This window comes from Aquarana catesbeiana, linkage group LG03 (assembly GCF_042186555.1).
Source record: "Aquarana catesbeiana isolate 2022-GZ linkage group LG03, ASM4218655v1, whole genome shotgun sequence".
Lineage (NCBI taxonomy): Eukaryota > Metazoa > Chordata > Amphibia > Anura > Ranidae > Aquarana > Aquarana catesbeiana.
Window position 1 is genome coordinate 653,244,009 of NC_133326.1, and position 18,752 is coordinate 653,262,760.

The 18,752-nt window shown below is 44.0% G+C and overlaps 1 protein-coding gene across 3 annotated transcripts in view; it reads right to left on the reverse strand.

The window, feature by feature from the left end:
• Nucleotides 1-18,752, reverse strand: part of PLPPR2 (phospholipid phosphatase related 2) — a 32,819-nt gene that overhangs the window by 3,819 nt on the left and 10,248 nt on the right. For 2 of the 3 annotated variants that reach the window (XM_073622691.1, XM_073622690.1), the window contains exons 2-7: nucleotides 17,351-17,445; nucleotides 12,740-12,928; nucleotides 8,830-8,953; nucleotides 5,797-6,047; nucleotides 3,214-3,390; nucleotides 444-559 (exon numbers count right to left, since the gene is read on the reverse strand). In XM_073622691.1, coding sequence (XP_073478792.1) covers nucleotides 444-559; nucleotides 3,214-3,390; nucleotides 5,797-6,047; nucleotides 8,830-8,953; nucleotides 12,740-12,928; nucleotides 17,351-17,416 — 923 coding nt within the window. In that variant the 5' untranslated portion in view covers nucleotides 17,417-17,445. Of the gene's footprint in view, nucleotides 1-443; nucleotides 560-3,213; nucleotides 3,391-5,796; nucleotides 6,048-8,829; nucleotides 8,954-12,739; nucleotides 13,818-17,350; nucleotides 17,446-18,752 lie in introns of those variants that run through there. The other variant, XM_073622692.1, reaches the window with a different exon arrangement.

Genomic DNA, 18,752 nt, shown 5'->3' on the forward strand with positions numbered 1-18,752 from the left:
ACCTAGATGTGAATTCATTTTATGCAGTAAGATGCAAATAAGAGCCTTCAGAGCTTAATGTTTACCATTAAATTACTATTAGGCCTCGCTCACACAGGGCGGTTTAATCAGTGCACCGCGCAAGGTGTTTACTAGCACGGGGATGCATAGGTGCTGCATGCATCCCCGTGCCGGCAGTCCCATTGCTGTCTGTTTGTGACATCCGTGCAGATGCGGGTGCACGGCCATTTGAATGGGTCGCGTTACCTACCACTTTATCAAAGTGTCTGAAATATGAACCAGTCAGATCCTGTCCATCATTCTACAACTGCTTTTTTTTAATTCACAAGCTTGAGTCTGGTTATTATGAGGCTGTGAATTCTGTTCTTTATTCAAGGCACTCTGATAAATAAACTGTTCTTCTTAGCTCACCGGGTCCCCCCCTTACCTGTACCACACTTAACTTTTCACGTGCCGGAGGATGAAGGTTCTCAGGTATAGGGATCTCGTCCTCTTCTTTCTGATGTAACTCCTTCTCCTCAGGGGTGGAGCTCCCAAAATTATTCAGTACACAGGTTACCTGGTGTGGGAAGGGGCATTTAGAGACAGCATTGTGAGATCTGAGCGAGCAACCGATTCCCTTCTAATCATTTTCTATTGTCATTTTGTACTGTCAATATACTCTTCTTATAGGACCAGAAAAATCTGAATGACATTAATATCCACACAAATGAAAAGAGTATAGCATTTACCGTACATAAACTGTCATAAATTGTCACAGACTGTCATAAATGGTATCTATAGATAAATTGTTATAAATTGTACCTATGGATACCTTACAAAGTGCCCCCAGACAAATTGTGACTTCATCTACACACACTGCATCATGTGCAAAAGACATATTCACATGCATTTACAGACACCTACAATATAGCACATCAACAGACAAGGATACTAAAAAAATAAAGGAATACTTTAAAATGTTTTTACAGATTTATAGCAGTGTTGTGTAGTGATGAACTTGGTTTAACCCCCGCGATTGCCATGCCATTCCTTTACATCAAGGACATCCATTGTGTTTTCAATACATCCTTGGCAGTCAACGAGGCATGATTCACGTGGGAGTTTTGCCACGCTGCGAATCCCAGCAGTAGGTATCTACTGATTCCTGCTGCTGGGATTGAAAGCTGCCCATGGATAGCAGCGCCCGCCAAGCCCATAGATTGCAATGACAGAATATTGGTGGCCACAGCTATTTGTACCTGTTCGCTCTATATAAATCATAGCTAACACTGGAAAAGTCATAAAGAATTGTGATTTTGGTTCAAAACAGGGACATGCAAAAGCAAAACTATTTATACAATAACTATATATAGCCAGGTGCAGTCCGTTTTCCTCATTGTAAGTGGTGCTCGATGGCAGTGGCATTGCAGTTGGAGGGGAGGTCAAGAGGAACATGGTTCCCCTATGGTTTTCTGGGTCACTGGGGAAGCTATTTGACTGGATGCTGCTGCCCATGTGACTCTGGCAGTCATCTTGGGTCAGGCAGAGTCAATTTCAAGTGTGGGTAGTGTGGGGACAGGTGACCCATCTGTTAGGGACAGTGAATAGCGGTAGGGAGAGGTTCCAGATGAGTAGGTAAAGGATAAGGACATGGCATAGTTCCTGGAAACCTCCCCCTTTGGGCACCGACTGGCCAGGCCACAAGACAGATTGTTGGCACATCCGAGGCCTGCTCTGCTACACATCGCTGTAACTGTTCCCAGTCGGATGCTGTTTTGTTTTCGCAACTGGACTCTGAGGGGTTGATTTACTAAAACTTGAGAGTGCAAAATCTGGTGCAGCTCTGCATGGAAACCAATCAGCTTCCAGGTTTTCTTGTCAAAGCTTAACTGAACAATCTGAAGTGAGAAGCTGTTTGGCTACCATGCACAGCTGCACCAGATTCTGCATTCTTCAGTTTTAGTAAACCAACCCCTGAGTGTTTACTGCTGCACCACGCCGTACCTCCCCACATTTGGCAGAAGTCAGCAGGATATGTCCCTTCTTGTAGTAGGTGCGGAAGGAGGAGCAGGCACCATCATGATACTGTTAGGATCGGCCCTGGCCCCGGTGCCTAAGTTTATTGGCTCCAATATTCCTCTGGCGGAGTGGGAGGAGAAACAAGAAAGTGCTGCGTGGTTGTACCAGGTTCCCATTCGGCTGATTGTGGAGCTAGCTATTAACTCATTGGAGGATGACGCCCGGCTAGCGGTAATGGCGCTGCCAGAAAAGGTTCAGGCCACTCTGGAACAAATCATGACACGCCTAGAGGGCCCTTTTCGGAGAAAACGTGACGGTCCCAGAGTTGAGGCACATATTCTTTGTTCGGAGGCAGCAGGAGTATGTGAGCCTTACTCACTTTGCGGTAACACATCAGAATATCTGGAAACACCTGGAGAAGAGGGATGCTTGCAGCTGTCACTGACTCAGATCACCTACTAAGAGACCAGTTTGTAGTAGGATTGAAGGCTGGGCCAGTCAGGAAGGCCCTGCAGAAGCAAATCAGAGCGCAACCTGACATCTCTTTTCATGATATTGTGGTGTAAGAACTGTGGCCAGCCTGAATTCAAAAGCACACGCAGGCCGCGTTAAACTAGTGAATCCCGAGACAGAGGACGACCCCCAGGACAGGCGGCACAAGTTCCCAGCAAACCAGAGTCAATGGTCGTGCCAGTCCAGTAGTGACTGCCCTTGTTATGATTGACACAGGTTCTGAGGTCACTGTCATGAAGTATGACTTCTATGCCCAGCGGTTTGGGAAGCTAGACCAGCTGGACCTCTCTTGGCTATCCTTCAACAATTTGCCCATCCTGGTAGAAGGTGTCACCTTGGTAAAGATCTAGGTCAATGACCAAGTGGTGGACTGAGTAGGGGTGGTGGTGAATTGTGGCCCAGCAAGCTCAGTGGTACCTATTGTTCTCGGCATATATGTACTGAAGGACTTTGGAATTGCCCCGTTTACTGGCCAAGTTCAACCTGCTGGTTGAATGAAAAAACTGACCCATGTACGGCCCGCCATAGAAATAGATGGATAGAAATACAAATCTACCTCTGGTAGGTATATCAGTTTCCTTATATGCATTTTATGTGTGTATTTAGCTGTTTGCCCAGCTGATAAATGTGCAATGCACCTACATCCTAAATATCTATACTTTGCTGTTTTCTTCTAATCACCCAATTCCCAGCTCTTACTAAGAACACAGCAATAGCAGATCCAACCACAGTGCCAGCAAGAACGTCCCTCCAATGGTTCCGGTATTCAGCCACACGCAGCAGACAGAGAAGCCATGACGGGGAGAGGAGAGCCAGACACAGGGATGGTTTCACCAGCCGAGATCCCTTTATCTTTAGAACAAGTGTGACATACATCTGTAAAAATACAAATTGTACAAATATCAGCAGAGAATATTCTTATGTTGGTCAGTTATTGGTAAAAAAAAAAAGTATCCTAAAGCCCTCCATTAACTACTATAACTTCAATAAACATTGAAAAGTGATATTATTTTCTAAATTACATTCCCATAAGATGAAAACTAACAGATATATCAGCCTGGATGTCACATCATTTCCTCAAACTCAACCTATCCAAAACTGAGCTCATGATATTTCCTCCTCCATGTGCCACTTCCCCTGATTTCTCTGTCAAAATCAACGGCTCAACTATCAACCCATCCCCCCATGCCAAGGTCCTAGGTGTAATCCTGGACTCTGAACTATCCTTTTGGCCCCACATCCAATCGCTGTCCAAAGATTGCTGCCTCAACCTCCGCAACATCTCCAAGATATGCCCCTTCCTAACCAATGTCACCACAAAGCTTCTAAACCACTCCCTGGTCATCTCTCGTCTTGACTATTGCAAATCCCTCCTCATTGTCTTACCTGTAAATAGGCTATCCTCCCTTCAGTCCATCATGAACGCTGCTGCCAGGCTCATCCACCTTACAAACCGCCCTCCATCTGCCACCCCTCTCTGCCAATTCCTCCAATGGCTGCCACTTAAACAACAAATCAAATTCAAGATACTAACAGTAACTTACAAAGCCATCCACAACCTGGCCCAAGCTACATCTCTAACCTGGTCTCAAAGTACCAACCAAATCGTCCTCTTCGCTCCTCCCAAGACCTCCTGCTCTCTAGCTCCCTTGTCACCTCATCCCATGCTCGCCTCCAGGACTTCTTCCGAGCCTCTCCCATCCTCTGGAATGCTCTACCCCAATCTGTCCGACTCTCACCTACTTTGTCTACTTTTAGACGATCCCTGAAAACGCATCTCCTCAGAGAAGCCTACCTGGCTCCCACCTAACAACTGTACATTTATTTTCTCCATTAGCACATTCCCCATAGTTATTACCTCTTGTATCTCTTGACCCTTTCTTTTAGATTGTAAGCTCTAACAAGCAGGGCCCTCTGATTCCTACTGTATTAAAGTGTATTGTATTGGTACTGTCTACCCTTAAGTTGTAAAGAGCTGCGTAAACTGTCGGCGCTATATAAATCCTGTATAATAATAATAATAATAATGAAAAGGCTAGAAAAAAATTACACACTGTTAGGTTACCTCTGATAACTAGTACACTGATGCTGAACAATGTCATTGTCTGCCTGTATTGTGAACTTATCTTATTACCCTCAAATGACTGGTTTGCATTATCACCTTGGCATAGTCTGCATTAACGTGACTACACAGAATGGCAATAAAGGAGTATAGGAAGCAATCTGATTCTCCCAAAGCAAGGTCCTGGTCATCCCCTTCCGTCCTTTATCCTGCACCCCTGGCTGCTACTGCATTATTGGTCGGGTTTATCACCTGTTGGCTTTTGTATACCATTAACAGAGCCCATCAATGACTTCCAGGAAAGTTTGCACTTGGCTCCAGCCATCAATAAGCCAAGCAGTCTCATTTCACGATCTATTTATTACATGAAATAAAGAAAATCTCACAGCAAGAGTGACACCTCAGATGTGTCACCATGGAATGAAAGCCCAGGAGCAAAGATCCGGCCGCTATAGCTGCTGGGTGATTTTACAGGATGACATGCACTTGAAATAATTATTGGTGGATTGGCCCTTTAGATTATTGTCATTGATTCTCATACCATGTATCATAAGGCACACATAGGGTGACTGTGCAGTTGCACTCTGCAAGAGGAGTTGCTCCAGAGCTTAGTAAATGAGCAGAAGCTCTGCTGACTTCCATCATCCAATCATGTGCAAGCAAAAATGCTGTTTTTTTTATTTTCTTTGCATGTGATTGGGTATTCTTTGCAAAGTGAAGCTTTACCTCGTTTACTAAGCTCTGGAGCAACAACCCCCTGTAGAGTACAACTGCACTTTGCAAAGTGCACAGTCTATTTGTCTTTAGTACTGTAAATCAGCCCCACTGTGCTTGAGATGCAGTAACTTCCCCTTTGCCTCAACACGCAGCAACTCACATTACATATATTGCAGCGCCACTCGTTTTGAGTGGCACCCCGATGCACTAAGGCAATGCTCATGTGTTGCAGCATGTCACAACGTATCATCGTGCATTGCACTACAAATTTTGTAATAGGTCTAATATCTGAGACATTTCGGTGCATTGGCAGCCCATTGTTTTCAATAATCTGCCTTAACACAACACATGCTAAGGTGTGGTAACGCACCAAAAAAAAAGTAAATGGACCCTAAAAAAAGAACGATCTGTGTTACCTATTACAAACATGGCTTTCATTTTTATTTTAGATATTAAAAGGGTATGGGAACAGTTCTCTGGACATTTTTATATATAGGACATACCGTGGTGTACACTGCAGCGTATGCTCCTAGAGCCGCTGGCTTGGAAGGGAAAGCTTTGCGAGCCTCGGTGATGAGCTCAGGGTCACCAGTGCAGGCGTATGGAGAGGACACATACTGTAAGTGAGACACACAGCCCAGAGCCGTGTAATTGGGGCGACACACTGACAAGAAGTGGGGCGCCTGGTTACCAGTGACTGTCTGAACCGCTCCAGCAAAGATTACCGTGCAGAATAGACCAAACGAAAAGAGTCCTGGAGAGAAAGAACAAGACAAAATTGGGATTAGCCACACACAGATCTTTTATTTGCATTTTTTTTGTACTTCACTTTTTTTTCCTTTAAGTAAACCCACAGAGAACCTAAAGCTGAACACCGGAGTAAGGACCTATTGGCTGAATATTTCAAAAGGAAGACTGTAATAATGAAGAATAAGGAACATTTCCCACTGACCACCAATGTAAGGAGCGGTCTTCGCACTTGACCACCAATGTAAGGAGCATTCTTCCTACTGTATTTCCTTGCCCTATACAAGGGCTACTATATCAATTACATTTTTGGCTGGGCTGTTGTAAGCTCAGACTCATTACATAGTGTTTCACCTGGTTTTTCCCTAAGCTTACATCGGCCTGTGATTTCTCACTGTTGCCAGTAGATGTCACTGGTATTACCGGTAATAGAATGAGATTTCACAAACAAAACTAAATTAAGAATAGTTGTATTTTCTTCAGCCAATCCAGTAGGAGGTTTATGCCACTACTGCATGCTGGGAGAAGATATGCATATTTGGGACAGGCCATGTGCTTGCTCTCTTTCCCTGGGCTAAAGCCTTGGGAGGTGCTATTGGTTAGAGCGCTGCTGTTAGGCCCAAGAGCCTGTTTTGGGGTCTAACCTATGCTGAAGTGGTCCTGCAGCTGTCCTGTCTGGTCTGGAGGAAGCTGTGCAAAAGGAAGAGACCTAGGGGAGGCCCTTTGCTAGAGAGAGCCAGAAAGGAGGCTGGTCTCTCAAAGAGGCCTGGGGATTCACTTGGAAGACGCAGTGAAATTTGGGACCGTGCTTATAGTGTTACCATGTCGGCTTAAAGGTTCTGACAATGTGAAGCTGGACATTGACCTGGAGCATCTGTAAGTGATCTGCTATGGTCTCTGGGATCCCTAACCCTCACCTCCTTAACCATTCCACAATAAAAAACTTTAAAAAGTTTTATAGTGGAATGGTTTCTCTGTCCCCCTATTTTAGCTATGGACTCTATGGACCATTTTAGCTATGAAATGCTAGCCCACCCCTGCCTCTGGAGGTGCTATTCTACTTTTAGGGTGAGAGAGGGATGCTACGCCACTGACCACCAATAAAAGGGAATTCTTCCCACCAACCACCAATGTAAAGAGCATTCTTCGCACTGCCCACCAATGTATAGGGACATTCTTCCCACTGCCCACCAATGTATAGGGTCATTCTTCCCATTGACCACCAATGTATAGGGACATTCTTCCCACTGACCATTAATGTAAGGAGTCACTTTTTCACTGACCACTAATTTGAAAGAGCACTACAAGTTTCACTTTCTATGTTTCTATTATGGCTATTTTAAATATATTATGTTTCATTTCATTATTATGTAGGACCCTGAGGTTTAGTCAGGGAGCTCCTCACAAATTTACTTGCCAGGAGTAATTATCCTGGTCGATTGATAGAGATCTATTGATTTCTCCCTAAATTTGGCCTTGTTGCACTTTTCTCTTCTACCACTAGGTGGCTGGGTACTTGGTGGTACTAGATAAGAGAAAGGCAACCCAAGGTCAGGTTATGAGTATATGGGGTATCTCAGCCAATGGGCAGGGGTTTTCTTGAATCCCTTGGCCTGCTGGGAAAGCTTATATATTCGGATGAGGTCAGGTGATCTATGTTCTGTGCCACCCAGGCGGCTGTCTGGGTGGACGTGTGTTGTATTGCCTGGGCTGCTAGGCCGGAGATTGGGCCTATCCCGGGCACATCTGGCTGCTAGGCTGTCTGAGGGCCTATCCAGAAGCAGAAGAGCAGCGCAGATTTGGGACTGCGGCTCACAGTCCAACCAAAAGTGAAGGTTCTGTCGGCCGGAGAATCTGTCAGTGGTTGGAGGTAGAAGGGAAGCTGTCGCCACAAAGGGACCAACCACCTTTACAAGGGACCACAGTGAGTAACTGAAGCAAGTACCGGAACCACATTCTCACCGAAAGGGCACGGTGGAGAATCTGGAATCTTCAGGCTGTGATGAAGTCAGGGACCCAACCCGTGGAGGAGATGCTTGCAGAGCAATCTTGTGAGTCAAGTCAGGGAACTCACCGGTTAGCAGGGGCGAAGCTTGAGAAGTATCTGGAGTGCCAAGCTAGGGACCCAGCAGGGAAGCGTGGGTGACGCTTGAGGGGATACCACCGCAAACCTTAGAGGAGCTCAAGGGATTCAGAGTCAGTGAATCAGCGGGTCTAGTGAGAGACCGGGAGCTCAGTGTTGAAGAACTACAAGAGGCAGTTGTAGTGAAGCTGAAAGGACTGTTACGTTTGAGTTTGGAACTGATAAAGACTGTTACCATAGGAGACAGCAAATCTGCAGATACAGATGTGGCTTCTTGCTGGGGCCTTTCCCTGCATGGCTGTTCTCTTACTGAAGTCTCGGAGTCTGCCAATTGAATTTGCAACTACCTAAGGGTGTCCTGGCCCTAACCCTCTTTCCCCAAAAAATACAAAAAGGACCGTTAGAAGAAATAAAACCTCTTTTACATCTAAGAAGTGTCTGGCGCCCAATAGCTTTGTCCACCTTGCACCCACTATGCCTCACGAATGAGGATGTCAGCTATCTTTGGCCTGGAAAGTTCTCATTAGACTGAACAAGGCCAGAGACCTTGTTACAATTACTATGTAAAATAAATTTGTTGTATAGAGCAGCCTTTGGTGTCATATAATGCCAAGCATGCCACATCAACCTGCAGGAAAGCCTCAGTTGGCCCAACGAATCAGAGACAAAACACAAATATCTCCAGCAGAATTCACTCCTCACTTACCCAGAATTCTAACAACACGACGCAGCAGAGGGTTGAAGAAGCAGCAGTCCCCACATGAGATGATCTTCTCCTTGGTCCTCCATCGTGGGTTGATGAAGACCGCAGACACCTCTCCCAGCAAGATCTGTAGAGAAAAGAAGCGTATCCTGCTCCATCATCACCTGTCATTCACAGGGGTTGGGGGCATACATGGTTTCAGAGGACAGACCTTGCCACGATACAATTTAAAGACTGATTCAAGGATTCCAGCATAGTGAATAGTCCCCTATATCCTTGCACACTCCTAAGTGGCCAAAAGAAACATATACTCCTCCTTTTTGGTCCCACCACAACATTCAGGAACCAGAGGCGGAAAGGGAAGCCTGGTGTAAGCTACAAGTCACTAGCTTTCACAGGGATAGGAACTCCCAGTGTGACCGTTCTGATTGGTCCAGTGCTGTCACATGGAGCAAGTTACATGTTTCTCCTGTGAGAAGGAGCAGTAAAGCAAAGGAGGTTGCGGGGCTTTTTATCAAATTTCTAACAGTTTATGTGGATTTTGTTCAGGAAGGTCTATTCTCATCAAATTTTAATAGCAATTAAAAAAAAAAAAATTTTCGAACGACATTCATCAAGTCAATGAATGTACCGATGAGAAACTGTATGAATTTTTGTTCAAAAATGTAATAGTGTGTGGCTAGTTTAAGGACATACCACACAAGATCACTAATACAGCTCACAGAAAAATGCTCCCACTACTTGCTGGGGCCATCTTGCTGACCCAACCTGGGGCCACAGGTTGAGTCAGCAGGGCTGTAGCTGATAATCTACAAATTTCTACATTTACTGCAACAACAACGTATCACACAAGTAGCTCTAAACCCTAATGCCGCGTACACACGAGCGGACTTTTCAGCATCAAAGGTCCAACGGTCTTTCCAACGGACTTTCAACGGAGTTACTACGGGCTTTCGAACGACCGGACTTGCACACACACGAACGGACTAAAGTCTGTTCGAAAGTCCGTTGGTTTGAACGTGATGACGTACGAAGGCACTAGAATAAGGAAATTCATAGCCAGTAGCCAATAGCTGCCATAGCGTCGTTTTTTGTCCGTCGGACTAGTATACAGACGAACTGATTTTTCGACCGGACTTGGGTCTGGCGGAAAGATTGAAACATGTTCTAAATCTAAAGTCTGTCTGATTTTTCGACAGCAAAGGTCCGATGAAGCCCACATACGATCAAATTGTCCGGCGGATTCATTCCGTCGGACCTTTGCTGTCGAAAAGTCCGCTCGTGTGTACACGGCATTACTAGACGACATTAAGATGTATGTAAAGCCATTTTAAAAAAAACTTTAAATTGAACAGGGAAGAGTTAAAACTAGGGATGCACCGATACCGTTTAACTCGTGTACTCGTGAAAATACTAGGTATCGCCAGCAATACCGGTATCAGTGCAACCCTAGTTAAAGCCCATGCCAGAGTTTTTGTTTTTGCTTCTCCCTTCACTTTCTGTCCCAAAGCTGCAACAGAAAGTTAGAAGAAATCTCCCAAAATAAGGGAAATTCCCTATTAGGACAGTTGTCCCCATTGAAACATTTTCCCTCACCTCCTGTTTTAAGGACAGCTCCAAGAATTTTGGGATTTTCCCTCACTTTCTTTCTCGGTGACAAGGGACACTGAATGGGCTGAGAGACAGAAAAAAAAAACTTGACTGAGGGTTTAACCTTTTCCCACTCTATCTAACACTAGAAAAAAAGAGTATCATAAACAATTGTCATTGTTTTTTCTTTTAGAAAATAATGCTTTCACCCTTCTTTCTTCTTTTTTTGCATGCCAGTGCTGCTGATTTCCTCCAGCCTTTTCTACAGCCGAAGGGGAATGTGACAAGGTGACAATGCAGGAGCATCACCCCTAAACAAGAAGTGCTTGAACATGGCAGGATCACCAGGCATTCTTTTAATGAAAGCTTTAGATTTTAGTTTTAAAGAAAGGTTTGAAACCATACACCCAGTACATGTTGGTATGAAAACAAACTCAAAATAGTATTCGGTATGTTATAGGGAACATTTAGAAATGTTTAGTAGTTCCCTAAAAAAATTTACCTTTTATCTTGAATTCCTTCTGAAAAAATATCAGTGTCCTTCCTGGTATGTGAGTGTGCCTAGGCAGTCCTGTGCCTATAGTCTCATAGCTGTATAGCTTCAGTGTGAGATCTCAGGCACTGTTGCCTCTGTTAGCCTCAGGAGATTTAGAGTGAGATTTGGTGATGTCACTACTGTGCTGCTTATTGTTCTCCTTGCTGGAGGATGTTAAGTGAGGAAGCAAAGCCCTTACTCTACCAAGATGGCCTCCTCCACACAGAGAGACATTACAGAACAAGGCATGGTAAGTCAGTATTGGGGGAAAATCCCCTGTAAGGAGACAACAGGAAATAATAAAAACTAGCCTTTTTGCCCACTGCATGCCTTTTTTATGGGCACAACTACTTTTAAATGAGCAGTTGAGTTGTTCTTGATGAAGCACCCTCCTAGATAGGTTTCTAGGAAAGATAGGTAAATGTGTAAACAGTGGAGCAGTTTGTGATTGCTTTGGGTGGTTCTGGGCTCTGCAGGCTGCAGGTTTGATTGTTTCCCCCTGTCTTCTGGAGGATTCCAGAATATAGTGTGTTGGGAAGAGGCAAATCAGCAGTTTGAATATTTATGTTGTCCCAGCCAATCCCTGCTGTAGGGTGCCCAGAGGGTGCCTGGGGATGTGCATAAATAGTTTGGAGCCTGAGGCATCCTTGTTCTTGTCCAGAAGAAGTTCCCAGCCTAAAGGGCTGCTGCCCTTCTAGGCAGCCCCAGCTGAAATTCTACATGTGTTCATTGAGGTCCCAGCTGTGGCAAAGCTGAGGGGCCTGTTCTGCTAAGAGTCCCTGAGGCTAAGAAAGGGATTTCACTGAGAATCCAGTCTGGTGACTTCACTGGAGAAATGTCTGGCTGATATTGGAAGGAGGCATCCAAAAATTCAGGGACATTGTGAATACAGACCTGAGAGTAGGATCCTGAGGACTTTAGCAGCTGCTTTTCCTTGTACATCCATTTTAGTGCTTGCCTGGCCTGAGACATTTCTGATGGTGCCCAAGTGCTGTTCATTATTCCTGGGCTATTGCTAGAAGGACTGTCCTAAGCAGTAGTGATAAAGTAGAGAGAGCCCCATGATTGCTGCTCTGCATTCCTGGAGAATCTCACAGCGTCCTATACCTACCCAAGTTTAGCCATAAATTTAAAAAAGGTAACCCTTAGACCAGTTATGGTGAACCTTGGCACTCCAGATGTTTTGGAACTACATTTCCCACAGTACACTACAGTGTAGTTGAGCATCATAGGAAATGTTGTTCCAAAACATCTGGGGTGCCAAGGTTCGCCATCACTGCCCTAGACTGTTCATTGAACTAGAAGAATGGATGTTGCTGTGTGCCTGGCTGCTGTTGCACCAAGTTGGGAAAAAAACCTGATGCAAACCAGTGGCCCCTATGGGGATGAGCGCTACATTTATGAAGACTATTTCTTTAATAACTGCAGCTGCTATTGCTGCATATGCTAATTCAAATCAGTTGCTGCCTAGTGTAGAACCATTGTAGGATATCACAGTAACAGAAGGAAATAACACAAAAGACACCTGGATAAAAGGAACAGCATCTACTAATATACACAGACATCAAGGATAAGTTGAAGTGAACTGTGGATGCCCCGGGCACAGACAACCACCGTGGCGGAGTATTACTGCCCAGTCCTGTGTGCGAGGAGGGGGCAGCTCCCACTGTCAAACTGTCATCATGGATCACATCAGTGAGTGTCTTTGTGTTTATGTCTCGCACACAGGACTCAGCCATGGAGAATGCACAGTCCTCAGACTCACTGCAAAGCTGGTGTTATATTTACCATTAGGACAGGCAGAACGGTGATCAGAGGGTACAGCAGACGTGGCGGAGCCCGGCTGGTGCTCTCGGGACCTGGGTATGGCTTGGACAAGGTGCCGTCATAGCAGAAGAAACCCTGGGAGTGTACAGGAAAGGTGTCCGTGTATTCAAAGTGGTACGAGAGGATGACGGTTCCGGCCATCAGGACAAGCTGAAAATAGAGCATCTTCTCAGACCGAGAACAGGAACAAGTGCCAGAGGAGGACCAAAACAGAGATAAAAAAGTAGGTAGATCCAAGGATAAAAAAAGTGGGATGGGAGGGTCAGAAAAATGAACAAGGGTTGAAATGTAGGGTAAGAAAAGTGGGTAACAAAAGTGAAGATCAAACTTGGACAAGGATTAAAGTGGAGGCAGAAACAGAAGCAAAAACCAGAGGACAGAAAAACAAAATAAATGTAAGAGTTAGACGGGGCAAACAAAGATCACAGCAAAAGAGAATAGAAAACAGAAAGAACACAAAGAGACAGAAGAGATGGACACAAATACAGACTAATGGAACAGAGGGACAAGGGTACAGAAGAGTCAGAGAAAGACAGAAGAGTTAGAAGACAGATACAAATATAGACTAATGGAACAGAGGACCATGGATACAGAAGGGTCAGAGAAAGAGACAGAAAAGTTAGAAGAGAGATACAAATATAGACTAATGGAACAGAGGAACAAGGGTACAGAAGGGTCAGAGAAAGAGACAGAAGAGTTAGAAGACAGATACAAATATAGACTAATGGAACAGAGGAACAAGGGTACAGAAGAGTCAAAGAAAGACAGAAGGGTAAGAAAGCGGCACAAAGTCAACACAGAAGAAGGCAAAAAGGGCAGGACAGAAAAGACAGAGCACAATCAGACGAGACCGCTGAAAGGACAACCAAAGAAAAGGACACAGAGAAGCCAGTGAAGGAGCCAGTGAATCAGCGAGCAAGACAGAAAATGACAGGATTAAATCAAGATACAAACCAAAGACCAAAATCAGACATGCAGAAGGGGCAGAGACAGAAAGCTGAACAGAATCAAATGCACTGATATACACAATGCAGAAAAAAAGGTAGGACACGAAGAGCCAAACAGAGCAAATACAAAGGTGAAGATTTATAAAAAGTCAAACAGGGATTTTTCCACTCTATTCTAGCACTGTCTGAAATAATGGGGGGGAAAAAAAGAGACATAAAAAAGAAAATGAGAACAATCCAAAATCATTATGTAAAACAAAAAATCCATTGGACAGAAGAAATTGCAAGTAGAAAGAAGACAGAGGCTGCAGAGGTGATGAACAATGACAAAGTATGGAAAAAGGAGGTAAAGTTACACACCGGGGATGAGGGGAATGAGAACATTACATGGGAGGCTAGGGAGGTGGTAGAAATCACAGGTAGGGTTAAAGAGAGAGTCGTAGAAGAAGATGACACAGCTTGACTGAAGAATGAAGGAGAAATAAAGTAAATTAGATGCGGGATGTTAGCTTAAAATTATAAATAATATAAAGAATGGTAGAGTCAGAAACAAAGTGTCAGAGGACTGAGGAAGCTGGAGCGAGACTAAGGAATCTTGGAGCAGTCATCACGTCATCTTCCACTCCTTCTATCCACACATCATTTCATACTCTCCACCCACATCATGTCACCCTCCCCATCCACATCATGTCACTCTCTCCATCCACATCATGTCACCCTCTCCATCCACATCAGGTCACCCTCTCCATCCACATCAGGTCACCCTCTCCATCCACATCATGTCACCCTCTCCATCCACATCATGTCACCCTCTCCATCCACATCATGTCCCACTCTCTATACACAGCATGTCCCATTCTTCTTCCACATCATGTCCTACTCTCCAACCACATCATGTCACCCTCCTCATTAATACCATGTCCCACTCTCCATCCACAGCATGTCCCATTCTTCATCCACATCATGTCCCACTCTTTGTCGACATTGTGTCCCTCTCTCCATCCACACCATGTCATCTTCTCCATGAACAGCATGTCCCACTCTCCATCCACATTGTGTCCCACTCTATATACACATTGTGTCCCTCTCTCCATGCACACTATGTCATCTTCTCTATCCACAGCATGTCCCACTCCAACCACATCAATTATGTCTCAGTCTCCATCTGCATCATGTCTCACTCTCCACTTACATCATGTTCCACTCTACACCACACTCACCATCCACAGCATGTCCCTTTCTCCATCTACATCATGTCACATTGTGCCTCCACATAGTGTCACCCTCTCCACCCACAGTATGTCCCCACTCTTCCTCCACATCATGCCCCACTCTCCAGCTACATCATGTCTCACTTTCCATCTACATTATGTAAAACTCTCCACCCACGTCATGTAACATTGTCCACCTGCATCATGTTCCATTCTCTATCCACACCATGTCTCAATCTACATACACTTCACGTATCTCTCTGCTCTCAGTATGAAACACTCTCCAGACACATCATGCCCTATTCTCCATCCACATCATGTAACATTATGCCCACACCACGAAACACTCTCCAGACACATCAGGTAACTTTCTCTAACCCATCATTAACACTCTCCACCCACATCACCTAACATTCTCCATCCACATCATCTGGCATTCTCTGTCCACATCAGTTTCTATTTTCCAACCACATCATGTCCCAAATTCCAGCAACATCATGCATCACCCTTCATTACCATCATGTCCCACTCCCCACCCACATCATATCACACTCTCCATCCACATCACGACTAAATCTACATCCACGTGATTTCATACTCTACATCCACATCATATCATGCTCTCATCCACATTATGTTCCACTCTCAATCCACAACTTTTCCCACTCCCCATTCACATCTTGTCACACTCTCCAGCCACATCGTGCCCAACTTTCCACCCACATCATATTATGCTCTCCATCTATATCATATCATGCTCCACATATACATACTCATGGGAGCTTCAAGGAAGCAGTACTGAGAGAGCAGGAGCCAGCAACATTGAAAGTTGTAAACTCAAAGTGCTTGGGTAAGAATTTTAACAGTTTACTTGAGAATGCTTATATTATTGTGTTTAATCAATTAAACTAAAAAATCATGAGGGTTTAATACTTTTTTAACAAAGCAAAATGGTTGCTATGGGCAACAAAAGATCTCAACTGTGTTTTCCGCTGTTGGACCAGATTACGCTTTTAGGGTAAATTATTTACCACAGTTAGTTTAGAGCTGAAATTTTGGCACTAACTGAAAAGAAATGGATAGGTACTAGTTATTTAGGTTTAGCAAATTCAACGGAATCTCATTTAAAAAAAATAAAAAGTAATTCAAGAATAATTTCTCATTAAACATAGTTACATAGTAGGCAAGGTTGAAAAAAGACACAAGTCCATCAAGTCCAACCTATGTGTGATTATATGTCAGTATTACATTGTATATCCCTGTATGTTGCGGTTGTTCAGGTGCTCATCTAATAGTTTTTTTAAACTATCGATGCTCCCCACTGGGACCACCGCCTGTGGAAGGGAATTCCACATCTTTGCCGCTCTTACAGTAAAGAACTCCCTACGCAGTTTAAGGTTAAACCGCTTTTTTTCTAATTTTAGTGAATGGCTGCCTGTCTTATTAAGTTCCCTTACACAGAAAAGTTTTATCCCTATTGTGGGGTCACCAGTATGGTATTTTTACATTGAAATCATATCCCCTCTCAAGCGTCTCTTCTCCAGAGAGAATAAGTTCAGTGCTCGCAACTTTTCTTCATAACTAAGATCCTCCAGACCCTTTATTAGCTTTATTGCCCTTCTCTGGACTCTCTCCAGTTGTAGCACATCCTTTCTGAGGACTGGTGCCCAGAACTGGACAGCATACTCTAGGTGCGGCTGGACCAGAGTCTTGTAAAGCGGGAGAATTATTGTTTTATTTCTGGAGTTAATCCCCTTTATAATGCATGACAATATTCTATTTGCTTTGCTTGCAGCTGCTTGGCATTGCATGCCATTGCTGAGCCTGTCATCTACTAGGTCCTTTTCCATCCTAGATTCCCCCAGAAGTTCTCCTCCTAAGGAGTAGATTGCATTCATACTTTTGCCACCCAAATGCATTGTTTTCCTTTTTGTTTTTTTGACATGTTCTGAATTCTATAGAGATACATTTATCTGCAAACATAATGGTCCTAAAATATTGCCATTGCCAAGTGGAATTTTCCAGTTTGGAAGATTACTAAGAATCAGATTTAGACACAAGACTGATGCAAAAATTGAATTTGTGCTGCACATATTTTATACCTTTTCTTTCATAAATGTTCGTTTCTTTTCTACGATACTTATTTTCTAGCAACAAGCAACCATCAAACCCATCCAGTGTCACACTAAATCCACACGAACTGGCATGACAAGCCATGTTCACTGGGCTCTACTGTTCACACTCTGATGGGCAATAAGTTACATCACCACCAGCATTGTCCGGGCTCTATGGCAGGGGAGGGGAGAGCAGAGAGCCCGGTGTATAGATGGGGAGAGGGCAGAAAAAGAACACAGATAAGACAGTAATGCTCTTATGGTAGTTACATTGTAGAACACAGAATGATAAGGCAATACCTCTACAAAGAGGAAACATGGGATAATGGAGGCACTGCTCTTAATCTCCGTCTCCTGGGCAGCCATGTGTGAGACGCAGTCTCTTCCAGCATAACCTGCAGCAAATACATATACAGTAGATTAGGCAGCTGGTACTGTTTGTAAAGAAAGCTCAATAATAATGCAAAACATATTTTCAGTGTAAGCCAGGAATAATTTATCAGTTGACAACGCCAACAATACACACCGCTGTCTGATCATTACAATTCATTCCTAGTATACTGCTGGCAAATTAATGAACCACCAACATGACCTGTCACAGTGCATAGTCATACTATAATTCTATGTAATTCAATACAGACATTTAATATTACAGCATTATCGGACCACTTCCATGATACAATTATACTCTAAAGCAGCCCTTCTCAACCAGGGTACCCTAGAACCCTAGGGTTCCTCCAGGGGTTGCTAGGAGTTCATTGAGCAGTGACTTTCCAATGATGGTGCCTGCACGTTTTCAGGACCAACATCACTTGGCAGAACCAACAGCATGAAGCTAATTATCAATTTAGCTCACTGTAAGGATGACATTTTAACCACCACTGTAAGGGGGGCATGCTTCCCACTGACCACTAAAATAATGGGCATTTTCCCCATTACTTCCAATGATTTGGTTTTAGCAGGAATTCCTGAAAAGTAAAAAATATTTCAAAGGTTCCTCTGGGGTAAAAAGATTGAGAAAGGCAGCTCTAAAGTATTCCATACTATATAATGGGGGTTCTAAACAAAGGGCCAGTTCACTGCCCTTTAGACTTTAGGGGGGGCCGGACCGTGGTCAGTGGCAGCACAAAATGCCCCAGAATCAGTGGTATTAGTGGGAATAGTGCCCCATTGCTGGTATCAATGGGAGGAGTAATGAACCATCATTGGCATCAGCAGGAGAAATTATACTCTATCATTGGTGTCAGTGGAGAGATTTGTGCTCCAAGGGCCAGATAAAGGCAAGCAAAGGGCCTCATTCAGCCCGCGGGCCACAGTTTGGAGACCACTGCTATATAAAACATCTAACTCAAACACAAGCAGGCTATTATCAGCAATTGTATTACATTTCTAGATATATCCTCTATGCATTCTAAATCACTAGACCCTCAAACATAACTGGACCACTGGAACAATATTCTATAACACTCTTCTATACTACACCTTTAACATGACCTAACCACTGTCCACCAATCTTATTCTATGTAATGTGTACCAGTACTCCTCCAACATCAATTACTAGACATAATATAGTTCTCCTACACCCTGAAGATCATAGGGCTCTGTACCTCAAACATGACCCAACAATTGGGCATATAGTAACTAATGTAATTCAGTTATACTCTGTATTATTCTCAGTAACATATGCTGACCAAAAGACTTT